At 41.1% G+C, this 20,388-nt stretch overlaps 1 protein-coding gene across 7 annotated transcripts in view; it reads left to right on the top strand.

Annotated features, from left to right (window-relative positions):
• Positions 1–20,388, top strand: part of PCDH11X (protocadherin 11 X-linked) — a 1,048,566-nt gene that overhangs the window by 161,584 nt on the left and 866,594 nt on the right. Inside the window, exon 5 of one of the 7 annotated variants that reach the window (XM_005288313.5) lies at positions 8,358–13,023. The exons of the other annotated variants lie outside the window; for them this stretch is intronic. Coding sequence (XP_005288370.2) covers positions 8,358–8,363 — 6 coding nt within the window. The 3' untranslated portion in view covers positions 8,364–13,023. Of the gene's footprint in view, positions 1–8,357; positions 13,024–20,388 lie in introns of those variants that run through there. 7 annotated transcript variants of the gene reach the window in all.

Raw genomic sequence — 20,388 nt, 5'->3', positions numbered from 1 at the left:
AGGTCTCTCAAAAGCAGGCAAGATTTTTTTTTCTACTGAGAGATTGAGTGCCATTTTCAGACTAGAAACATACCCTACCATGCAGGCTACTAAAAGCCAGCTGACTGACATAATCAACAATATAAAGCAGTAATGAAGCCAGTGGGAAAATTTAGAAGCATCACAAGCATTGCCCTCACTTTGTCACCTTCATGCCCAAGTACAGATCACAGAGACATTAGCTGCGGTACAGTTCAGAGCAGCAGTCATATGAATGAATTAAAAAGCCCTCAGATTAACAAGGAGGACAAAAATATAATGATAATTAAACACCCTGTTGCTTTATAAGACACTAATGAAAGGCTTAGTAAAGCAATGGGAATCACATCAGAATTGAATCCAGATTCTGGAAAGCTGCATTAATGCATTTGTGATAAGGGTTTGTTATTTATCTGAGTTTTTTCTCCATCAGTAGCCTATCCTCAGTAGAAAGAAAACTCCCATGCTTTTATTTGAGTTAGTCATGAGGTATCTATGCAGTAAAAGAAGTTAATAAAATATTTGTGGTGATAAGATGGGATTCACTTCAATTATTTCTATACAGGAACAGATCCTCAGCTAGGGTACATCTGTGTAGGCTTTAGTGGTGCTTTGACGATTTACCCTAGCTGAGGATCAGGTCCATAGGTTAGACTTACTTTTCGGTAGGCAATTTTGTTAACGGTATGGTAAAAATAAAGGGGGCCTGAAGAAATGTTCTCATTCAAATTGCATATCTACAGCATACAAAGATTGCCACTGCTTTTTCTTTTACTTTCTTTTTATTTTTAACACCAGTCTGTGAGGTAGACAAAATCCCTGCTCTGTACAAAGCATTATCTTTTGCTGAGCGACATTAACAGAAAATGGAATAGAAAAGGATTTCTTCATATTTCTAAGACAACAGAGACAATGGTGGGGGGGTTAATATCTTGTTAAAGATTTGAATGTCTTCTGTGAAAGCTATTTGAGTGAATTAATTTTGAATTTAAATTAGGCAATAGAAGACGTGTGTGTGATTTTACTTTGGAACTTGAAGGTTGTTTTCTCAGCACCTGTTGGGGCCTGATCCAGAGCACACTGAAACCAATGGGAGTTTTTCTATTAGGGTTACCATACGTCCGGATTTTCCCGGACATGTCCGGCTTTTGGGGGCTCAAATCCTCGTCCGGGGGGAAATCCCCAAAAGCCGGGCATGTCCGGGAAAATCGGGAGGGCTCGGCCGGGCCGGTGCGGGGCCGGGGTCATGGTGCCGGGCCGGGGGCCGGGCGCACGGTGCCGGGCCGGGGGCCGGGCCAGGCCCGCGGGGCCAGGAGCCGGGGTCGCGGGGCCGGGCCCGCGGGGCCGGGAGCTGGTCCGGGGTCGCGGGGCCGCGCCCGCGGGGCCGGGAGCCGGTCCAGGGTCGCGGGGCAAGGCCCGCGGGGCCGGGAGCCGGTCCAGGGTGGCGGGGCCGGGAGCCGGGCCGGGGTGGCGGGGTCGCGGGGCCGGGCCGCCGGAGGGTGTGCCGGGCCGCCGGGGGCCGGCAGTGCTGGGTGGGCCGGGGGTGGTCGGCCGGGGGCCGGGGCCGGCCCCCCAGGGCCCGAGCCGACCCAGGCTAGAGCCGCCGGAGGGCCAGCCTGGGCCGCGCCTCCTCCCCCCACACTCCCCCTTACCTGCTTCAGGCTTCCCGCGAATCAAATGTTCGTGGGAAGCAGGGGAGGGGGTGGAGACTTTGGGGAGGGGGCGGAGTTGGGGCGTGGGCGTGGGCGGGGCTGGGGCAGGGCCGGGACCCCGTGGAGTATCCTCCATTTGGAGGCACAAAATATGGTAACCCTATTTTCTATTAAATTCAGGCCCCCCTGCCAGGTTAAATCCTGGGAGCTGGGGAATGCTGGTCAATCAACACCGCTTCCCACCAGCTTTGCCTCAGGCCCTGTGAGCTGAAAGAATCCACCGTTACCCGCTCAAGGGCCTTGCATTCTGTCACCTTCCCCCCAGCAGACACAGCTAGGCCTGTGGCAACCTCTGGAACCATCCAACCATTTGCCCAAGAGAGCTGTTAGAAAAGAATGGAAGGCAATTCCTTTGGCAGTGATGGGGGCAGGGAAATGTAGGTACTCTCTTTCACTGTGCTTCTAGCCTGTGTGGACTGATGTCCGAGCACTCCTTCCCCCCGATGGGGCAGAAAAGCACATTGCCTCTGGAGTATTCCTCACCCCTGAAATTATTTCGAGGCAATTCTGTGAATATTAATATAATGAGACATTAGCACAAGATGGGATTATGGTATTGATTTTGTTTAAATCTGCAGTCCTCCTCCTTTAGACTTAACTTTGTTTGTGTCCTGTCAATGAACACTGAACTGGGAAAACTTTAACAACACATCGTACAAAGTCTTGTACATTCACTTGCAAATAGCATTTCCTTTAAACGTTGAAATTAATACTCTCATTACTTAAGCAAAATATGAACGATTTTGTTAATGAACCTATATAAGTATTGAAACAAGAAAGGAGTTAACTCAACTGGCCTTTGTGTTGGATTTTATTACGTAAAGGGAATCATATTTTTAAGAAAAGTAAAGAGAACCAAATTAACTGTTGGTCTGCAGTTCTAATAGATAGTTTTAAACAGTCAAATTTGGTCCTAATAATGAAAGACTCTGTCTCTTATATACGGAATGGCCTCATTTCCATTTAAGAATGTGAATTGGATACAAGTGAGTGACTCAAGACAGGATAATTTGAAGTTTTCAGTTAGTTCTATTAGCCAGTGGAGAGACTAAAAAAAACTAAAAAAAAACCTTAAAAAAAAAAAACTTTAAAAAAATTAAAGAAAAGCTTCTTATAGCACCACAGTACTTCAGTTGTCATGCTATTTACCCTTTTTCCAACCTCAGAGTTGAATGGCATGTTTGAGATTAATGCAACTGTTGCTTCATGCATTCACTGACTTTGCAGAAAGCTGTAGGCAGAGCTGAGTCCTGTTACATTAAAAACTCAAATGCTCTAGTGTTTAAAAATAAAGAATAAATGTTTCCAAATTGTGAACAAATGTGCTTTATCCCGGCACTAGTAGTTATTGCAATGCGTCAGTTTACAAACAAAAAGTTCTCTGAAGCATGACTAGAAAAGGAACAAGATTATTTATTCAGTTTTTCCTCCCAAATTTCAGGTTGCTGGGATAAATGGGTCTCTAATCAGAATTGTCTCTGGTTTTGTTTCTGCAAAACCAAGATATCACTCAGTTATTATGAAACAAATTTAGTTTGACCATCCTCATTTGATACAGAATTGAACTATCACTGAAAACATGTATATGGACCCACCAAAGCTTTAAAATTTGGCTCCTGGCCCATCTGTGCAAATAAAACCTGGTTTGGGTTTTGCAAAGCTAAAAAATGGTCCTTGATTCTGTGTTACTGCTTGGATTGGTCTAACTCAGTGCTCTTCACTATTTTTGAAGTGGGGGCCACTTTGGCAAAAAACTTTCAATGTGAGAGCCACATCAATCCGACACAGACAGTTGAACACTCTGAGTTCTTTGTTGGTTGGTATGGTATTATTACCGTTATTGGTAATATTGCTTGGGATGCAGAAGGGGGTACAGGGTGCTGGCTCTTGGAGGGGGCTAAGGGCTGGGGCAGGGGCTTGGGGTGTAGGAGGGGGTGAGGGGTGCAAGCTCTGGGAGGGAGTTTGGGTGCAGGAGGGGACTCCAGGCTGGGGCAGAGTGTTTGGATGCAGGAGGGGATATGGGCTGCAGCTCCAGGAGGCGGTATGGAGTGCTGGCTCTGGAAGGGGGCTCCGGGCTGGGGCTTGGGGTGCAGGAGTGGGTATTGGGGGCTGGCTCTGGGAGGGGCTATGGGCTGGGGCAGGGACTTGGAGTATAGGAGAGGGCATTGGGGGCTGGCTTCAGGAGGCTGCAGGTTGGGTAGTGGAAGAGCTATTTAGAACCTGCCCATTGAAGGGGACGGCACTTACTTCGGGCGGCCCCAGCCCCATGCCGCTCCTGGAAGGGGCCAACGCACCCCTTCAGCTCCTGGGGGGGCACATGGTTCTGCATGCTGCCCCTCTCTGCAGGCACTGCCCCTGCAACTCCCATTGGCCACAGTTCCTTGTTCCCGGCCAATGGGAGCTGCGGGGGTGGTGCTTGCAGGCAGGAGCAGTGTGCGGAGACCTCTGCTCCCCCGCCCTCCACCCCCACCCTCCTGGAGCCGTGGGGGCATGCTGGCCGCTTCCGGGAGCGGCATGGGGCCAGGGCAGGCAGAGAGCCTGTCTTAGCTGTAGCCCCACTGCTGCTGGAGAGTGCAATCAACAGAGAGCCGCACTTAGGGTCCATGGGAGCCGCCACTGGCTCGCAGGCCTTAAATTGAAGAACACTGGTCTAACTGATCTATAACACGATGGAAAATCCTTGTAGTATTTGTTCTGATGAGATGTGCTGAATATATGTATATTTAGAGGGGAAAACACAGAAGAGAGTGTTTGAATGTTTTTCATTAAAAAGCTGAGACACCTTGAGTGGCCAAAAGGAAAAGGAAATAAATAACACAACCAGCCCAAAGCTGCTACTGCTGAAGGAATCAGAGAAATCAAGAGCAGCCAAAGGGCAATTACGCCATGAACCACCAAAAGGGAAGGGAATGAGGATGTTACTGGAGAGGTCGAGAATGGCTGAAGAAGGAAAAGCATGATATATATGTAATACCTCTTATGTGTGTCTGAGGGGGGAGAGAGAGAATAATAATCCATATTATTTTTTAAAAAGTCATTTCACAGTAATTATTTAATCAATCCTAGTGGCCACAAATACATGGAAACTTATAGAATAGCAAGTATTCTTTTGTGAAGTATTAGAAATTAATGTACTAAAGAAGCTTTTCAAAGTGATAGACTGTGAAGAGACTAATTGTTAGTAATAATGCAGTGTTTTCCAGGGTAGGACAATCAGGAATTTGTAAAATAGAGGTGACATTGAGTGTCTTCCAAATCATCAACTTTTTATTAGCCAACTTTGCTAGTCATGTCGGGGGGCGGGGATATATTTGTGTGCTATAGAGCAAACTTCAACAGCAGAAGGATCAGGTTTTAAGTCAATAGGACTTTTGCCATTAAGCTTAGTGGGAGTAGAGTAAGACTTTTAATAAAATACCCTGATAAGGTTGCGCATGTATCCCATCTCTCTCTGATTTGTCATTCTATACTCACAATAGGTAGTGAATAAACATAGGCAGAAAGAGGCAATATGAGTTGGCATATGGTTTGTGTTGCCGTAGAGCACAATTTTCAAAGTTGGGTGGCCAAACATTTGCTTAAAACTGCACTTAGGTGCCTCAAATGAATATCTGGACATCAACATGCATATATGAAGAGTGCACAACTGTAGAACCAGGTGCTCTAAAGTAAATGCCATATTTGAAACCTGGGGCCAAAGAGACAATATGCCAAAAGGCTTCTTTAAAACTTTGCAATCTTCTCCTGTATTATACTTCCTCTCCTTGTCCTTTTCACATTCCTGTAGATGTTCTTGTCCAAAAGAGGCTCCACATGGCCCCCCTGCCAGGTTAAATCCTGGGAGCTGGGGAATGCTGGTCAATCAACACCGCTTCCCACCAGCTGCCCAGAGACTCCCAGCGGGAGGGCCTACCTAGTGTCCCTTAGTGAGTGTCTCCCTCCCTTGCTGCTGGGACTGTCCCCCTTCACTGGCAGTCCCATCAAGTTCCCTCACCTGTTGAGGCAGGTGGATGGCTTTTCCTGAAGGACATGCAGTGATTATATTAGGGTCTTGTAATTTTTTCTAACATCACTCCTTACTCTGAGATGTAGAAATTAGAACAAATATTACTTCATCTGCCCTCAGAAAGCAAAGGAAAGCACAACTGAGCAGGAGAGCAGCTCAGTGGGAGAGTTAGGTCAATAACATCAGGTGTATTTTTGTAAAAAATTATTATTTGATTTCCAGCAGATGTTTTTAAACAGAAATAGTCAAGTAAACTTAGTGTTTACATAGATTCAGATTAATACATAATGTGTCCTGGTTCAAATTTAATTCACATTTTTAGTGATCAAAAGTCATAAATATCATGTAGGTCTGCAGTGGCCTACAGTATGCGAGATGAGTTTAGTGCTTCTTTCTAGTTCCCACTGAATCAATGTCCACAACAGTAGAGAAACAAACAAGTGCCTCCACCAGAATTGTCACTACTGTTGTTACTAACCTGAGCATGGAGATCAGGGACTGAACAGGCATGGAGACTGAACTCCTGTTTGGCTCCAAGTCAGGATTGAGCCATGTTGGCTGAGCAGTGTGGGAAATGTGCACTACCACTGCCAGCATTGTAGGAGTTCTATTTATAGAGGCCTTCAATTATCAGGGATATCAGTCAGACAGTTTTCATCAACATGTACACTCACAGATATGAAAGACAATAGGAATGGCACAGATGTTTTTCACTAACACTTGGTAGTTGGGGACACTAGCTGAGATCTTCAAAGAGGCCTAAGGGAGTTAGATATTCTACTCCCACTGAATAAAAATAAATCAAATGGGAGATAGACCTTTGTTGGACTTCGTGCCATGCTCACTCCTGGTGGCTTCAGTGCACTTGCACTCACACCAGTGGTGAATTTGGCTCAGTGTGGCTATGTTTCTAAATGTGACTGTGAAAATGATATTGTGGGGTTCCATATTTATTTCTCAATTATTCTGAGAACCACGTTAGCTTAGTTTACAAGTAAAAGCACGGTCCTCTCCCCCACTCACATACTAATAGCTCTGCAATCCCATGCTGTGGTCTGTTTAGCCTGGTATCCTGTCACAGACAGTAACCAGTATCAGATACTTAAGAGAAAGTTCAGGAAACCCGATCACAGGCAAGTATGGGATCATTTGTCCCCTGGGAATATTTGTTTCTGCACCGCAGTGGCTGGATGTTAGCTTACGGCCTTAAAAAAGTTTTGCTTATTTGTAAGTATTTACTATGGTATTTCTAATTATTCTTGTTATTTTGTTCCCTTTCTGGCTTGAACATCATCACTGGTAACCAGGGCCCGACTGAAGTGTACTACCACATATGTGCAGTTAAGGAGCAGTTTTGAACATCTTGATATGTTCTGCACTTGAAGCTTAAAGCACATTCTGAATCTCTCACTAATGTACATAAGATGTTCTACTGAAGTAAGGCTGGTCAAAAGAAGTAATTTTTGTCCATGGGAAATTTAGAAAATCTTTTTTTATTTCTTGGGGAAATGTTTCAGTTTTTCAATTAAAAGTCAAAATGGAAAATTGGACAGAAAATTTTCGGTTTGGATTTTTCATTTTCTCCCTTCCTCTTTTTTCCCTCCAGAGGCAGAAAAATAAAAAGAGATTGTGGGAATTGGAAAAAAGGGAGGAGCTAGAAAACTGAAAAAAATCAGTTTTTAATTGAAAAAATAAGAAATTTTGAGTGATAGCAAAAACCTCACTTTAGTCTGAATTTTTTTATCACATTTCACTCTCAATACATTCAGAAAGCATAACTGTTGAGAACGTGCCATGTTACACTTTTCTGCTCATGACATCACTTTGATTTGTTTCATAATCATAGTTCATAATATGACTTTGATCATCAGTGAGATGTGATTTATGTTTTACCGTGATTTCTCCCATTTATTTCATCCCTTATTCTTTCACAGAATTTTTGACAATCACTCATAGTGATGGGCAGCCTAAGGCAATGTCCTGACCACTGGCTGGTGTTTTCTTGGTGAGCTTGTTTCCCGATAGCATTTTCTTGCCTATTGGGACAGTTGATCTGATCAGCCATTCACTTACCCGACTTTTGCTAATGCTGAAACACTTGATTGGTGGTGCCAGGATTGGAGCAAAGTGACTTTTTGGAGCAAAGTTTTACATTCTTATGAATTGTGGCCTGGAAGCATGTCAAGTGTCTGCTGAAACCCCGTCGAACACAATTACATGCTTTTGCTCATGTTGTGTTCTTCTTCTTCTAGATACGTTTTAGTAGAAGCAGCCAGGGACTCAGTTTTTGCTCTGATTATATACATTAATGGGAAGATTGCTAATGTACTACTACTTAGTATGCCTACCATTCCTCTGACTTCTATTCTCAAATTTGGTGTTTGTATGTATACACACACAAACGTGTGTGCACGTGTATATATATATATATATATATATATATATATATATAATCCTTTAGTCAAAAATTGTTGTAAAAGTACACTTCAACACTTCGAATACCCCACAGAACACAGAGGTATTGACCTAGTTGAAATTTGACAGGCAAACTTTTATGGTATATGGGATGCAGGAAATGATGCAGGAAAGGGCTTTTCTCATGCTGTTTCTCTGTTTGCCAGCTCTGAACGTCATCGCATCTGATGTTATGTACTGAAGTCGTACGTGTACACAATGATGTTAAGCCAGCAAACATGAAAACATGGAAATAGCACGAGAAAGCCCTTTGTCCTGTCTCTGATTGCCGAAGAATTTTATCGTCTGATCTCCAGAGGGGTTTGGAAGTGGCGCTGAACTGTTCAAGCTGCCCTACTGAAAGGTATCCAGGGCAAGATTTTTTTTTTTTTTTAAAGAAAGAAAGACAAAGAGACTTTAGTACGTTGTACTATAGTGATCTATAATGTTGTTTTGCAAAGAAAAAAACGTAATATGACCCATCAGTCTGTGTGAATGATGGTTATGATAAGATAAATCTATTGTTTTTCTTATGTTCCTTGTAAACACATTCTTGTTACAGGACCTTTGTCCTTATTTATTTGTGTTGAAAAAATTAGTTGTGTTTTTAATGTCTATAAATATTGAAAAAGGGAGCAATAAATTTTATGCATACATTAAAAAAAGAAAGAGAATGTAAAGTTCTTTATACTCCCTGCATTTTTTTAAATCAAGTACATGTTTTCACTTTACTTATATCACCATAAGCCATGTTGTGAATTAATTATTATTTATAGTTATTTCCACAAGATTCTTAATACTGATATTGCTGCTATGGATCATAACTACAAATGATCAAATCATTGCTGTTTATTTTTATAGGCTCAATAGGAATAGTGGGAAAATAACTACTTCCTGCTTACTTATTCACGAAACTACTATAGTAAGCATTCACCTTTTAAATTACTGGCAAGTGTTCACTTAACTTTTTAACTAAACATTATTTTAACCTTATGCTTGCTGAAATCTTGATAACTTCTGTATACCGGGTGCCATATGCTTAATCTTTTCAAGTACTTTTAAAAATAAAATAAAAAGGCTTGCTCTTAGAGTGATAAAGTAGAAAATACCCTAAATTTGATTACACCTAAAAATTATTGCATTTTTAGCCAGCACAAGGAAAAAGTGCAGGCTTTTGTTGTTGTTCTTGTTTGGGGTTTTTTGTTTTTTTTTTACTATTTTTGGTTAACATTTATTTTTCTAAAGTTAAATTGCTTTACATTATAATTTGTTGTTTAGCACATCCGATTTAGCAAATAAAATTTGCCCAAACCCTTCAGTTGCAACTTGGTTATTGGTTCCTGTATATCTATTGCATCACATTTTAGGCAATAATGCTTAAAAGGGTGTGCATCATTTAACAATATTAGTGTTTCGTATAAAATACAAAATTTCTTAGGAAGCAGAAGGAGTATAAAGAACCCTGTTTTCTGCACTTATACGAAGACTCGTATGACATTAGTTTACTAGAATAAAAAGGGGGTATAGTCTTTGATTTTTAACTCAGCTGTATACAATGTGTGTAATTTTCTTTAAATGGAAAAATTTATTAATGATTCATCAGTTAGACTACCAAATGGAATTCTCACATGCTACTGTACGTTTGATGTAAAAGTATTTAAAACAGGCTTGTACGTAAATATTTCCATTGCCTCAGTTCTCGGATTGCAGAGTGTCTACAATGACGTTCCCTTCACATTTGCTATCTGGCTCTTTTTTTCAAAAAATGGTTATTTGGCTATCTGGTCTGTAAAATATAATAAATTTTATTAATAATGAATTATGTATTGTAATTTAGCATATTGTATTGCATAAGCATAGATATGACTGTTGTAGAAGAATATTTCATTTGTTATAATGAAATCTTTTTCCTGGGAAGAAGATTTACTTACAAGACAGTTTCACCATTCGTATTCATACTCCCTTTGCAGTACTAATTCTGCAAGTTAAACGAGCAACAAGTTTCAACAGTAATGGTATTTGTTGAGTTTTCCTTCAGCAGCACAATTTAGCTAGTTCTTTTGGCGTGTTGCCTGCATTTTACAATGTAGAGATGGAGGGAAGTCTTTATATTTAATGTACTATTATGGATGACATTGAGTCTCAGTGAGAGAGTTTGGTCTAACAAATGTGATCAGCACCTTTTCCTAGAACTACTTTTTGCCTAAATACCACATAATGTGGGTCGTTAATAAAAGGAAACACCCAAAGACTTCTATGATTTGAAGAACTGGCTTCCGTACCCACTAGTGCAGTTCAGCAGGAGCCAGGCTTCAGAATACTTTTTTGGATGACTTCTGTGGGTACTGAGGCTGTAGACGATCCATAGGTAAAACTCAAAGGTGAAATGTTCAGGTTTGATTAGGATAAGCACCCAAAAATTAACTTCTCGAGTCTTGGAAATAATGAGTTGGAAATATTGTGAGAACAAGCTTTCTCATTAAATTCCTGGCACTTCCACTTTTGCTCCCGGTTGGAAAATTTTCAAGAGCTACTTTTTTCCTGGTTACGGTGCCAATTATAAAGTGTAAATGGGAGGGAAAAACATGATTTTATAACTTTAAAAAGGCTAGATTTGGAGAAGGTTCAGCAGGCTGTTATTTTTTTTCAAGCCAGTAACTCATTTATAGGTGGAAAAGTTAGGTTAGGAGGTAAAGCCCAGATCCTCAATGAATGGTATTTAGGCTCTTAACTCCCACTAAGGTTTTGTGCCTTGGGGTAGGTCTATACTTACCTCCGGGTCCAGCGGTAAGCAATCGATCTTCTGGGATCGATTTATCGCGTCTTGTCTAGACGCGATAAATCAATCCCGGATCAATCCTGGAAGTGCTCGCCCTCGATGCCGGTACTCCTGCTCTGCGAGAGGAGTACACCAAGTCGACGGGGGAGCCTGCCTGCTGCGTCTGGACCCGCGGTAAGTTCGAACTAAGGTACTTCGACTTCAGCTACGTTATTTACGTAGCTGAAGTTGCGTATCTTAGTTCGAAGTGGGGGGGGTTAGTGTGGACCAGGCCTAAGTCTCTCTTTATGCCCTATTTCATTTCTCAGGTGATTCAGGAGGGCTAAACCCATCAAAACAGATGATGTAGCTAATACACTAGGAAAACAGAACTTTTTAAGAATTTTTTTCAAGTCCCATACCTGATCACCTTTTTTTTTTTTTTTTTTATGGGTCAGTCCCTTCTATTCTTCATAGTTGTGCGTTTTAATTTTTGTTTTCTTACATCTATGTATTAGGTGTTTTTTTTTTTTAAACTTCTTGGCAGGCTGGCAGAAGACTTGTTCTGAGAGCTCTTTCCCCATAAGTGGTCTCATGGTACTTTCTCACTAAGGTCTCATTTTCATCTATGGCCACTTTCTAAATATGTACAGGTCAGTTTAGTTCTATACTGATTTTAGAGAGGGGAAGGATAATTGGAGTACAAATCCAGAGAAAAAAATTCTGCGGATAAGTACTTTTTGAACTTTTAATGAGGATTTGTGTCCTGAATCAGAGCTAAGCTTGTGTGATTGCTGGGCCAAAACCAGTGTGATTCCTGTGTTACATTCACCAATAGGAGTACTGCTTCCTGCTGAATAGAGCCCATAGTCAATGAAGACAAAAGTTTTGAACAAGTGAAAATATAGTAAATCATACAAATGCTGCTTTTTTTAAAGGAAGACTAACCATATTTTCTTTTGCAATAGCCATCACATATTTATCTTAGTTTGAAGCTTGTCTATACTGAAACTTCAGAATTTAAATTCTCAACATAATCTCAACAAACCTCATGAAGATGTGTATCTGTGTTCAGTGCATATGCCACTCCTGTTGCCATTGCTGGGAGCTGTGTTTGTGTATAGAAGGGATACTAGAATATCTTTTGTGCTAGTTGCAGTACTGCAGCTGGTTCAGGAAACCAATAACAGAGTAGGTAAGCTTTACTTATTTTAGCCCTACAACACAAATAGCCAAAGATGGCCCTCAGATATTGTTCTTCTGCTTCCTTTGGCATGTTATTGATGCCTGGATTATATGTGAATACATGTCTACCAAAGTTTAGTGCCATTCATAATCTCAAACAGATTTCTTGTTTACCCTGATTTCAAGTGAATAACAATAAGGAAAGGGAGGGAGAGGTAATATCTTTTATTGGACCAACTTCTGTTGGTGAAAGAGAAAAGCTTTTGAGCTTATACAGCTCTTCTTCAGGTCTTCATCTTTTTCAGGTTGTCATCGTCTTCTGAAGAGCTCTGTGTAAGCACGAAAGCTTGCCTTTTCACCAACAGAAGTTAGTCCAATAAAAGACATTATCTCACCCACCTTGTTTTCTAATATCATGGGACCAATACAGCTACAACATGAGTGCAAATAAGGGAAAGCTAATATTAGAGATCACACATGGCATGTAAAATGGATCTTGTGTGAAAGTTACATGTAAATTCTCTTTCATAACAAAAGAAGTTATTAGTCTTGGGAGGAATTTGTTGTAGTCCTTCTGAATTTCATTAAGCCGAGGACTGCTAATGTATAATAGGGTATTGTCAAAAACTAAGCTGGTATGTGATATAAAATAATTTTTTTAACATATACTGTAATGCAGGTCTCATTTTCTTACGCATTTCAATGTTTTCTGTTATCATGCTGCATATATTTATGGTACATCCTGGTCTTAAGTATTATTTGTAAAATATTTTTTTAACAAAGATTTTTTTAAATATATTTTTTTGCTTTCAAACTGAATTACAAGCACTGTTCCTTTTATGTCTTATTTATCTACTTCTAAAATAAATTCTGTTTGAAGACTACTTGAATACCCTTTGGAGAAGAACTATTTTTAAATTCTGTTATCGGTCTATAAATCTCTGCTATAAAATACATGGACACACACACACACACACACACACACACACACACAAATTGTTTTGGCAGAGATTAGGAAGAGAAATTATTAAATCCACTTTACCACAAGTGAAATATTGTAAATGTTTTAGTGATCTCTAAGAAAGAACACCTCTCCCAAGACCATATACTCTAGAGCAGAGGATCTCAACCTGTGACCCGTGGGCCGCTTGCGGCCCAATCAGTACAAAGCTGTGGCCCATGTGACATCCTCAGGGCCATCGAGGTAGTATTGGATGTGGCCCATATAACATGGGAAATAGGTTGAGAACCACAGTTCTTGAGTAGCTCAGCTCTGTTTTCTGTCTTTCCTACCAAAGGATTAATTACTTACCCAGGGAATGTTCAAGAATAGTTAATCATCTTCTAGTGGGGTAGAAAAGTTGCCATTGGATGTAGTGTATGTGTATGCACATGCAACACAATATGTAGTATATATAAAATATTATCTAGCATGTAAGTTTGCATGTGTCTATATCTATCTATTTCACATCAGAACAAAAATGAGCATCTGCAAAATGGGAGAGAGAGACAAACTCTCTGTAGCGCAGTGATTAGGGCACTGGCACGGATTGAAGTCTTTATCCTCCCTGAGGCAGCTCTTCAGGGCACAGTTTTGCATCCCAGAGCACTCCACATGTGGCAAAGCAGGGACCTGGACCTGTGTCTCCCACATCCCAGGACAGTGGCTTAACCACCAGGCTACAGAGGGTGTCTTTCTCTCTCTCTCTGTGTCTTTCTGAAAAAGCTTCCTGATGACAATTTTGTTGACACTGATATGGTTCCAGTTTTGCTAAAACAATTTCAACCAGCTCTACTTATTGCATAAATATGCACATGTATGTATAAAATTTAAATTTAGATAGTGAAATCACATACATGTGGATTTTTCATATTTAGTAAGCTTGCTGTCACCTTTAGAGTTTTTTTGTAAAGTGAGGAATTTTGCAATGGTAGATACAATATTTCTACTACCTTTGAACCAGGGTTTTGAACCATTTCAGCTTTATGATAGGTGTGGATAAATGCTGCAGCCTGTTCAGCAAGTAACACTTTATTTTGTGAATGAGAGTTGTGTGATGCTGTCAAAGAAATGAGGTTTGACTTTTCACATGAAGCTGCTATCACACTGAAACAGGCAGTTGAATTTTAGCCTGTATCCTCATCAGATATTTCATCACTCTTAGGTCAAGGGAGGGCACCCTTTACCTAGCTGGATAACTTTACTTTACTTTTGTTCTATGTTTGTTTCTGGAATATGACATTAGATTTTGTTCTTGACCTGATTGCTCCAGTCCAGCCCCAGATATGCATCAGGGACCTCACCTCAAGGGGTCTACCTGTTGTTTTGATTGTCCAGTCAGCACAAAAACTTCACTCTGATCTGAAGCAGCCAATTGTAGATAAGCTGCAGGCAGGTAGTCATGTTGACATAATTATGGGATTGAATGACTCCCACAATGGGTTTACTTTCCTGATGAAAAATATTCTTCCCTTCCACTTATTGCGATCCATGGACTGATAGTCGCTCTCTCTCCCCTCATTCCCCCACCCCCACTACATCACCAAACCACTTCTGTGTTAAAAAAAAAATCACTTATGACAAGTTCAGGTCTCCATCAGGCACTGAGACACCTCTGACTCAGGTAAGCCAAATAACCACTGACAGAAATATCTCAGGCAGGTGATGGGCATTCAATGCCTCATTTCCTTTGACCTTCCCTCCCCCTGCCCATATTTCAAGATATGAAAAAGCATAAATCATATTCGTTTGATTTAAGAGAAGTTACTATGTGATACCTGTTTACTCAAACGTGAAAGTATATGTCTACTTGCAAGTATGCAGCTTCTGTGAGGAAAAATGCATTGTCTCCTATTTCCACTAACCATCTGGTTGGGAATTGATTTAAGCAGTATAAAACAATCTCCCATCCCCAAAATAACAAAAACACTGGTTATTTGCCAAGGTGAATGTTACCAAGTACTAATAATTGAAGCACATAATGTCACAAGCTACTTAAATACCAACAAAGCAAATGTTAAATATCTGGGGTAAAGGTCATTCAGTTTGTCAAGCAGCCTCTTAACTAGTAGAAATGGAACCATGACACTGCATGGTGAAATGCTTTCTAGAGACGTACATAGTTATCACTGAGTGTTGCCTTGTAATCACTCTGTGTTTGGGGAGTTTGCCAACATTCAAGACCTAACTGGAATACTTCTCTTTGTGTTAACGGGACTTTCTTGTATACGTTTATATAAGTGGATAGTTTTCATTTCGTTTGTGAAAACTTTCAAACTATTCTTGTTGGACTTCAGAATACAGTCATGTTTGTAGGTAGGTGAAGGTTCTTACACTCCTACTTGTGAAGAAGCAGGACTCGAGTCAATTCAAGGAAGAAACATTTCAAGGGAAATAGGTAGAATCTAAAAGTATTATGTACTCTTGTCCTAATTGGTTAATTGAAAGTAACTGTCTCACAGCTGTGCAGTGCTAAAGGACATGGGTCCCGATCCCGCAACTGAAGTCAGTGGGGCTCCATGCAAGCAAAGGGGACTGTCTGCTTGGAGTTGGTTACAAGGTCAGAACCTTGTTTGGGAAGAAAAGTTGGGATGGCAGAAATATCTTGTTATAGTGTGCTGTCGAGTATGGTTTTTGTTATTTTGAAATGCATGCTCAAACTTTTTGCAGATAAAACACTATGAGGCAGATTCTCATACCTTTACTCACCCACAACTTTCTCTGCAACCAGTCCTATTATCTCTCTCCACAATGAGTACCTTTGAAATCAGTGGGATTTTTTGTGGAATAAGGACTATTCAGCATGAGTAAGGTTGGCAGAATCTAGCCCTATATGTTCAAGTTGTTCTAAATCCAAATGTTTTACTATCTGAAGGAGATGTTAGAAAGGTGATTCTAGAGTAAGACGTCTTAAATGTATCACTTGGTTGATTTGAATTGGATTCATAGAAAGTTATGCATATTGGACAAAAGGGAAAAGCAAAGGAACTCAGACCAAAAAAGTATGTGAGATGCTCCTCTTTGCTACATCCACTAGAGGCGGCAGTTTCACTTGCTAAGGGCAGCACTGGCAGGGACTTACTTGAATGATTTAAAAGTAGGGTTGCCAATTTTCTAATCGTACAAACCTAAACATCTTTGCCCCACCCTCTGTCTCGCCCCTTCCACATGCCCCACCCTTCTCCGAGGCCATGCCCCTGCTCCCTCCATCCCCTCTCCCTCTATCGCTTGCTCTTCCCCACCCTCACTTCCTTGCTCATTTTCACCAGGCTAGGACAGGGGTGTAGGGTGAGGGCTCTGGCTGGGGATGTGGGCTCTGGGGTGGGCCTGGGATGAGAGGTTTGGGGTGCAAGAGGTGGCTCTGGGTTGGGGGGTGGAGCCGAGGGGTTTGGAGGGTGGGAGGTGGCTTTGGGCTAGGGCAGGGGTGCAGGCTGTCCAGGAGGGAGTTTGGGTGCGGAATGGGGCTCAGGGCTGGGGCAGGGAGTTGGGATGCTGGAGGAAGTGCAGGCTCTGGAAGGGAGGTTTGGATTGAAGCAGCAGGAAGAGCTTGCACAGAGAGCATCGCTGTAATCGTATCTCCCTGTCATAAAGGCATGGATACGTATGTGCATTAACCACAGAAACCTGCCTTTCCGAAACTATTCTTCACAGATTGCAAGTTACCTTTGAAGTAGAAGCAGAGGAGGAGAACTCGAGGCCTAATTCTTTTCAGGTTTAGTTGTCTAAGGAGTTGTCCTATCAAAGTGCAAACCAAAAAATTCACCTGCCTTGTATAAATTAACAGCAACGCAGCCTTAGTTGGATGAAGGCAATGCCTACTGCTGGCCAATCAAGACTGAATTCAGTCAGCTTACTAAACAACAAGAAAGCTGTCATGCTAGTTCCTGACACAAAAGTCAAGTACATGCTGGTGTGTCAGAAAAATGCCATGACTTTTGATGGGTGGCAGGAGGTACAATCTTAAAATGTGTGAAGTCAGAGCTGAAGGGATAAATGTTCAGTGTGGAGATTGCCTTTCAGAATCCCTAAGTGTTTTATAAATTAATATATATAAACACATCACCTTCCACAAAAATGCAGCCATCTCTGGGGTGATAGAGCATTGCAGCAATTTACTAATTCATAACTATGTGAGCTGTGATTTTCAAAGAAATCTAAAGGAGTTAAGTGCCTAACTCCTATTGAGTTTCAATGGGATTTGGACACTTAAAAGTCACAGGCCACTTTGAAAACATCAGCTATAAGAGCTCAAAGCAAAAGGTGGAAAAAAAGTATAAATGTATTGAAAGAGCTTGGCAAATTTTAGGTTGTTCCCCAGACTGACCATAGGAATACGCCTTCAATGTACTTGGGTTAATGATTGTAGCCTTTGATATGTCTCTAGGTAAAATCTGGCATTAAAGTGTACTATAAATCAGCCTCAGAAAAGAGAAGTTGAACATCCTCCTCCTGAAAGTGGTTCACAACATCATCAATCTCACTGGAATTGAAAGGGGCCGAGCAAAGCTTGTACCCAAAAGATCTATGCTCAACCTTATTTGAGTAGAGTGCTCAGCCAGCCAGTCTTGATAAGAGAAAAAATCCCTAAAACAGCCCCAATGAGGCCTTCATGTGCTGAGGAATCAGGCCACTATGGTAGAGAGTGAGCCCTGTCAGTAACCCCCCCCCCCAAACTTTTACTTTGTAGTTTCTAATGAAAAAAAATTGCAGCAGACTAGAAGAGAAAATAACACACTGGCCAGGGCTAGCACAAACGCATCGAAAGCAAGGAAGGGTTACTTGTTCCCTGACAGCCTACCCCAGCAAGTAGGCTAAGATCTCACCACAGGAGAGAATCTTGTCTCTACCTTAAAGTCTCTGTACAGTGTCAACCTGTCTACATCTCTGCCCTTTTTCCTTCTATAGTGCTGGTCTTGTACTATGCTCTGTTGTGTCATCCCATCTCACCAAAGCCTTCATCCCCTCCCCAAATTGCATGCCTCTTGTCATGCTGCTTCCTAAATATTCTATTAAGCATTTCGAACACACGTGTAATGCAACATTATCATCCTGTCTCTTGTCCATCATTGCGCAGTTGCACTAATACTGCATCCAAGAATAGTTACAATAAATAAATCCAGCATGAATTGATACTGCATCAGTATATTTGGTAAAGTTATGTGACTAGCTTGCTGTATCACTAGTTTAAACAAAGTATTTTCCCCTGTGTACCTCGTTCTGTTCTGTGATGCCTTCTCATCCAGGGAGATAAACAGTTAAACATTGTAGAATTTAAATAGTTCTGTGTCTCTTTAGAAGGAGATTTATCTAACCCTGAATCTCCAACTAGCATAAGAGCATCCAAAAGGGACATGGCATCTCATCTTTTAAAAAGGATAACAAAAAAAAAAAAATCTGACTGCTTTCCTGGAGAGGATTATTTAGCTCATATTCCCATTTACGGAGCTTACATTTTCTGACATTTTATGTCCAAGGAGGGATTTGTCCACCCCTCCTTCTGTACTTCTCTACTAACGCTACAGTATGTTGTTCTGAAAAAAAAGTACCATACCCTAGAGTGCCCTAAAATCAGAGTACACATACATCATTACAAATGTTAAAATACAGAGCTATTTACTAATGGTGGGATTTTCAAAATCACTCAGTACCTAATGCCCATTGATTTCAATAGGACTTAGGCACCCAAATACCTTTTACAAATCTGGCCCTACGTGTCTTACCTTACAGTCTTTTACTCACATGTGCAATATTTATCCATGTGAATAATTTAATTTACTCCAGTAGGTCTAAACACATGAGATAGGACTACTCAAGTGAGTAACGGTTTTCAGGACCAATCCCCAAATCATGTTGTTTTGTGGTGCTAGCTGAACATTCAAATTAGTCTTTATTGTATAACCATTTGGGGATTTTTTTCTAATCATTGTATTTATAGGTGTTTTCATTTTGATTCTCTTTAATTCTGCCAGCCTAAGTGTTGATTAAGGAGACATCATCACGATTGCCCTATTCACAGATTAAGAAATGAATCAAACCTTTTCAAAAGCTCAGCATGAAGATTGGATATTGAAAGCAGATAGAAATGGATCATGCAGTCAATAACAATAGTTAGGCGGGCTTAGTTGGGGGGAAAACATTCTTTTGAAATGTTCTGTATACAAGATATAAAGCAGCACAATTATCTGCTTGCTTTCAGCAACCGAGAATGATTTATTAGTTACAGTAGTTTGGCTTTGAAACACTAAACACGGATAAGAGAGCATGTGCTCAGTTGTTTAAGGGTTCCAATATCTGTACTGACAATCCTCTTACAAAAAGTCATTTTGGAATTAGCAAATGACAACATGAGTTCTGAAATGGATATGAAATCAAACAGATTAAAAGAAGGATTTCATTATTTCAGTGCCCCTTTTTAACACATTAGCTACTTGAACTGTTTGTTTGTTTTTATGAGCCCAGATGGTACCAAGATGTATGTAAAATAAATAAATAAACACAGTAGAACAAATCAGATGCTTGGCTGCTGTTCAGTAATAGCTAAGGCTAAGCTTTATTAAATTCCCATACAGATGTGATAACTATAGACTCTCACACAATGTACTGCAGTAGGCTTACTGGCAAGGCACACCATTCTGCTGGAGATAGGAGGGAGGGTACATATAAAACTTTGTCATGAAAATGGATGCCATTGAAAGTTTTTGTTAGGCAGTGTAATCCAAGTGTGTCAAATCCATAAATGTGCCTCACACAACAGAAGCCACCTTTACAATCCCTTTAACAAATAATGAAGGAAGTTGTAGGGCTTTGTCAAGGACATTTTTCAGTCAAAATTTCTCACCTGAAATATTTTGGTTTTCTGGCCATCTCTAATTACAAAGTGGCCTAAAATCATGCTTTGTTAAGAAAAACAAACCAGTAACCCCAGGTTTTTCTAGATGGAGCAATGCACAGCTACTCTAATGCAGCTCAGGATCTGGCCCTAGATCAGTGGTGGGCAACCTGCGGCCCATGGGCCACACACGGCCCACCAGGGTAATCCATTGGCGGACCACTAGATGGTTTGTTTACATTGACCGTCTGCAGGCATAGCCACCCGCAGCTCCCAGTGGCCATGGTTAGCTATTCCCGGCCAAGGTGAGCTGTGGGAAGCAGCGGCCAGCATGTCCCTGCATCCCGTACCGCTTCCCGCAGCTCCCGTTGTCTGGGAACAGCAAACCGTGGCTACTGGGAGCTGCGAGCGGCTGTGCCTGTGGAC

This window comes from Chrysemys picta, chromosome 9 (assembly GCF_011386835.1).
Source record: "Chrysemys picta bellii isolate R12L10 chromosome 9, ASM1138683v2, whole genome shotgun sequence".
In the NCBI taxonomy this organism is placed as follows: Eukaryota; Metazoa; Chordata; order Testudines; family Emydidae; genus Chrysemys; species Chrysemys picta.
This window is presented reverse-complemented; position numbering and strand designations above follow the sequence as displayed.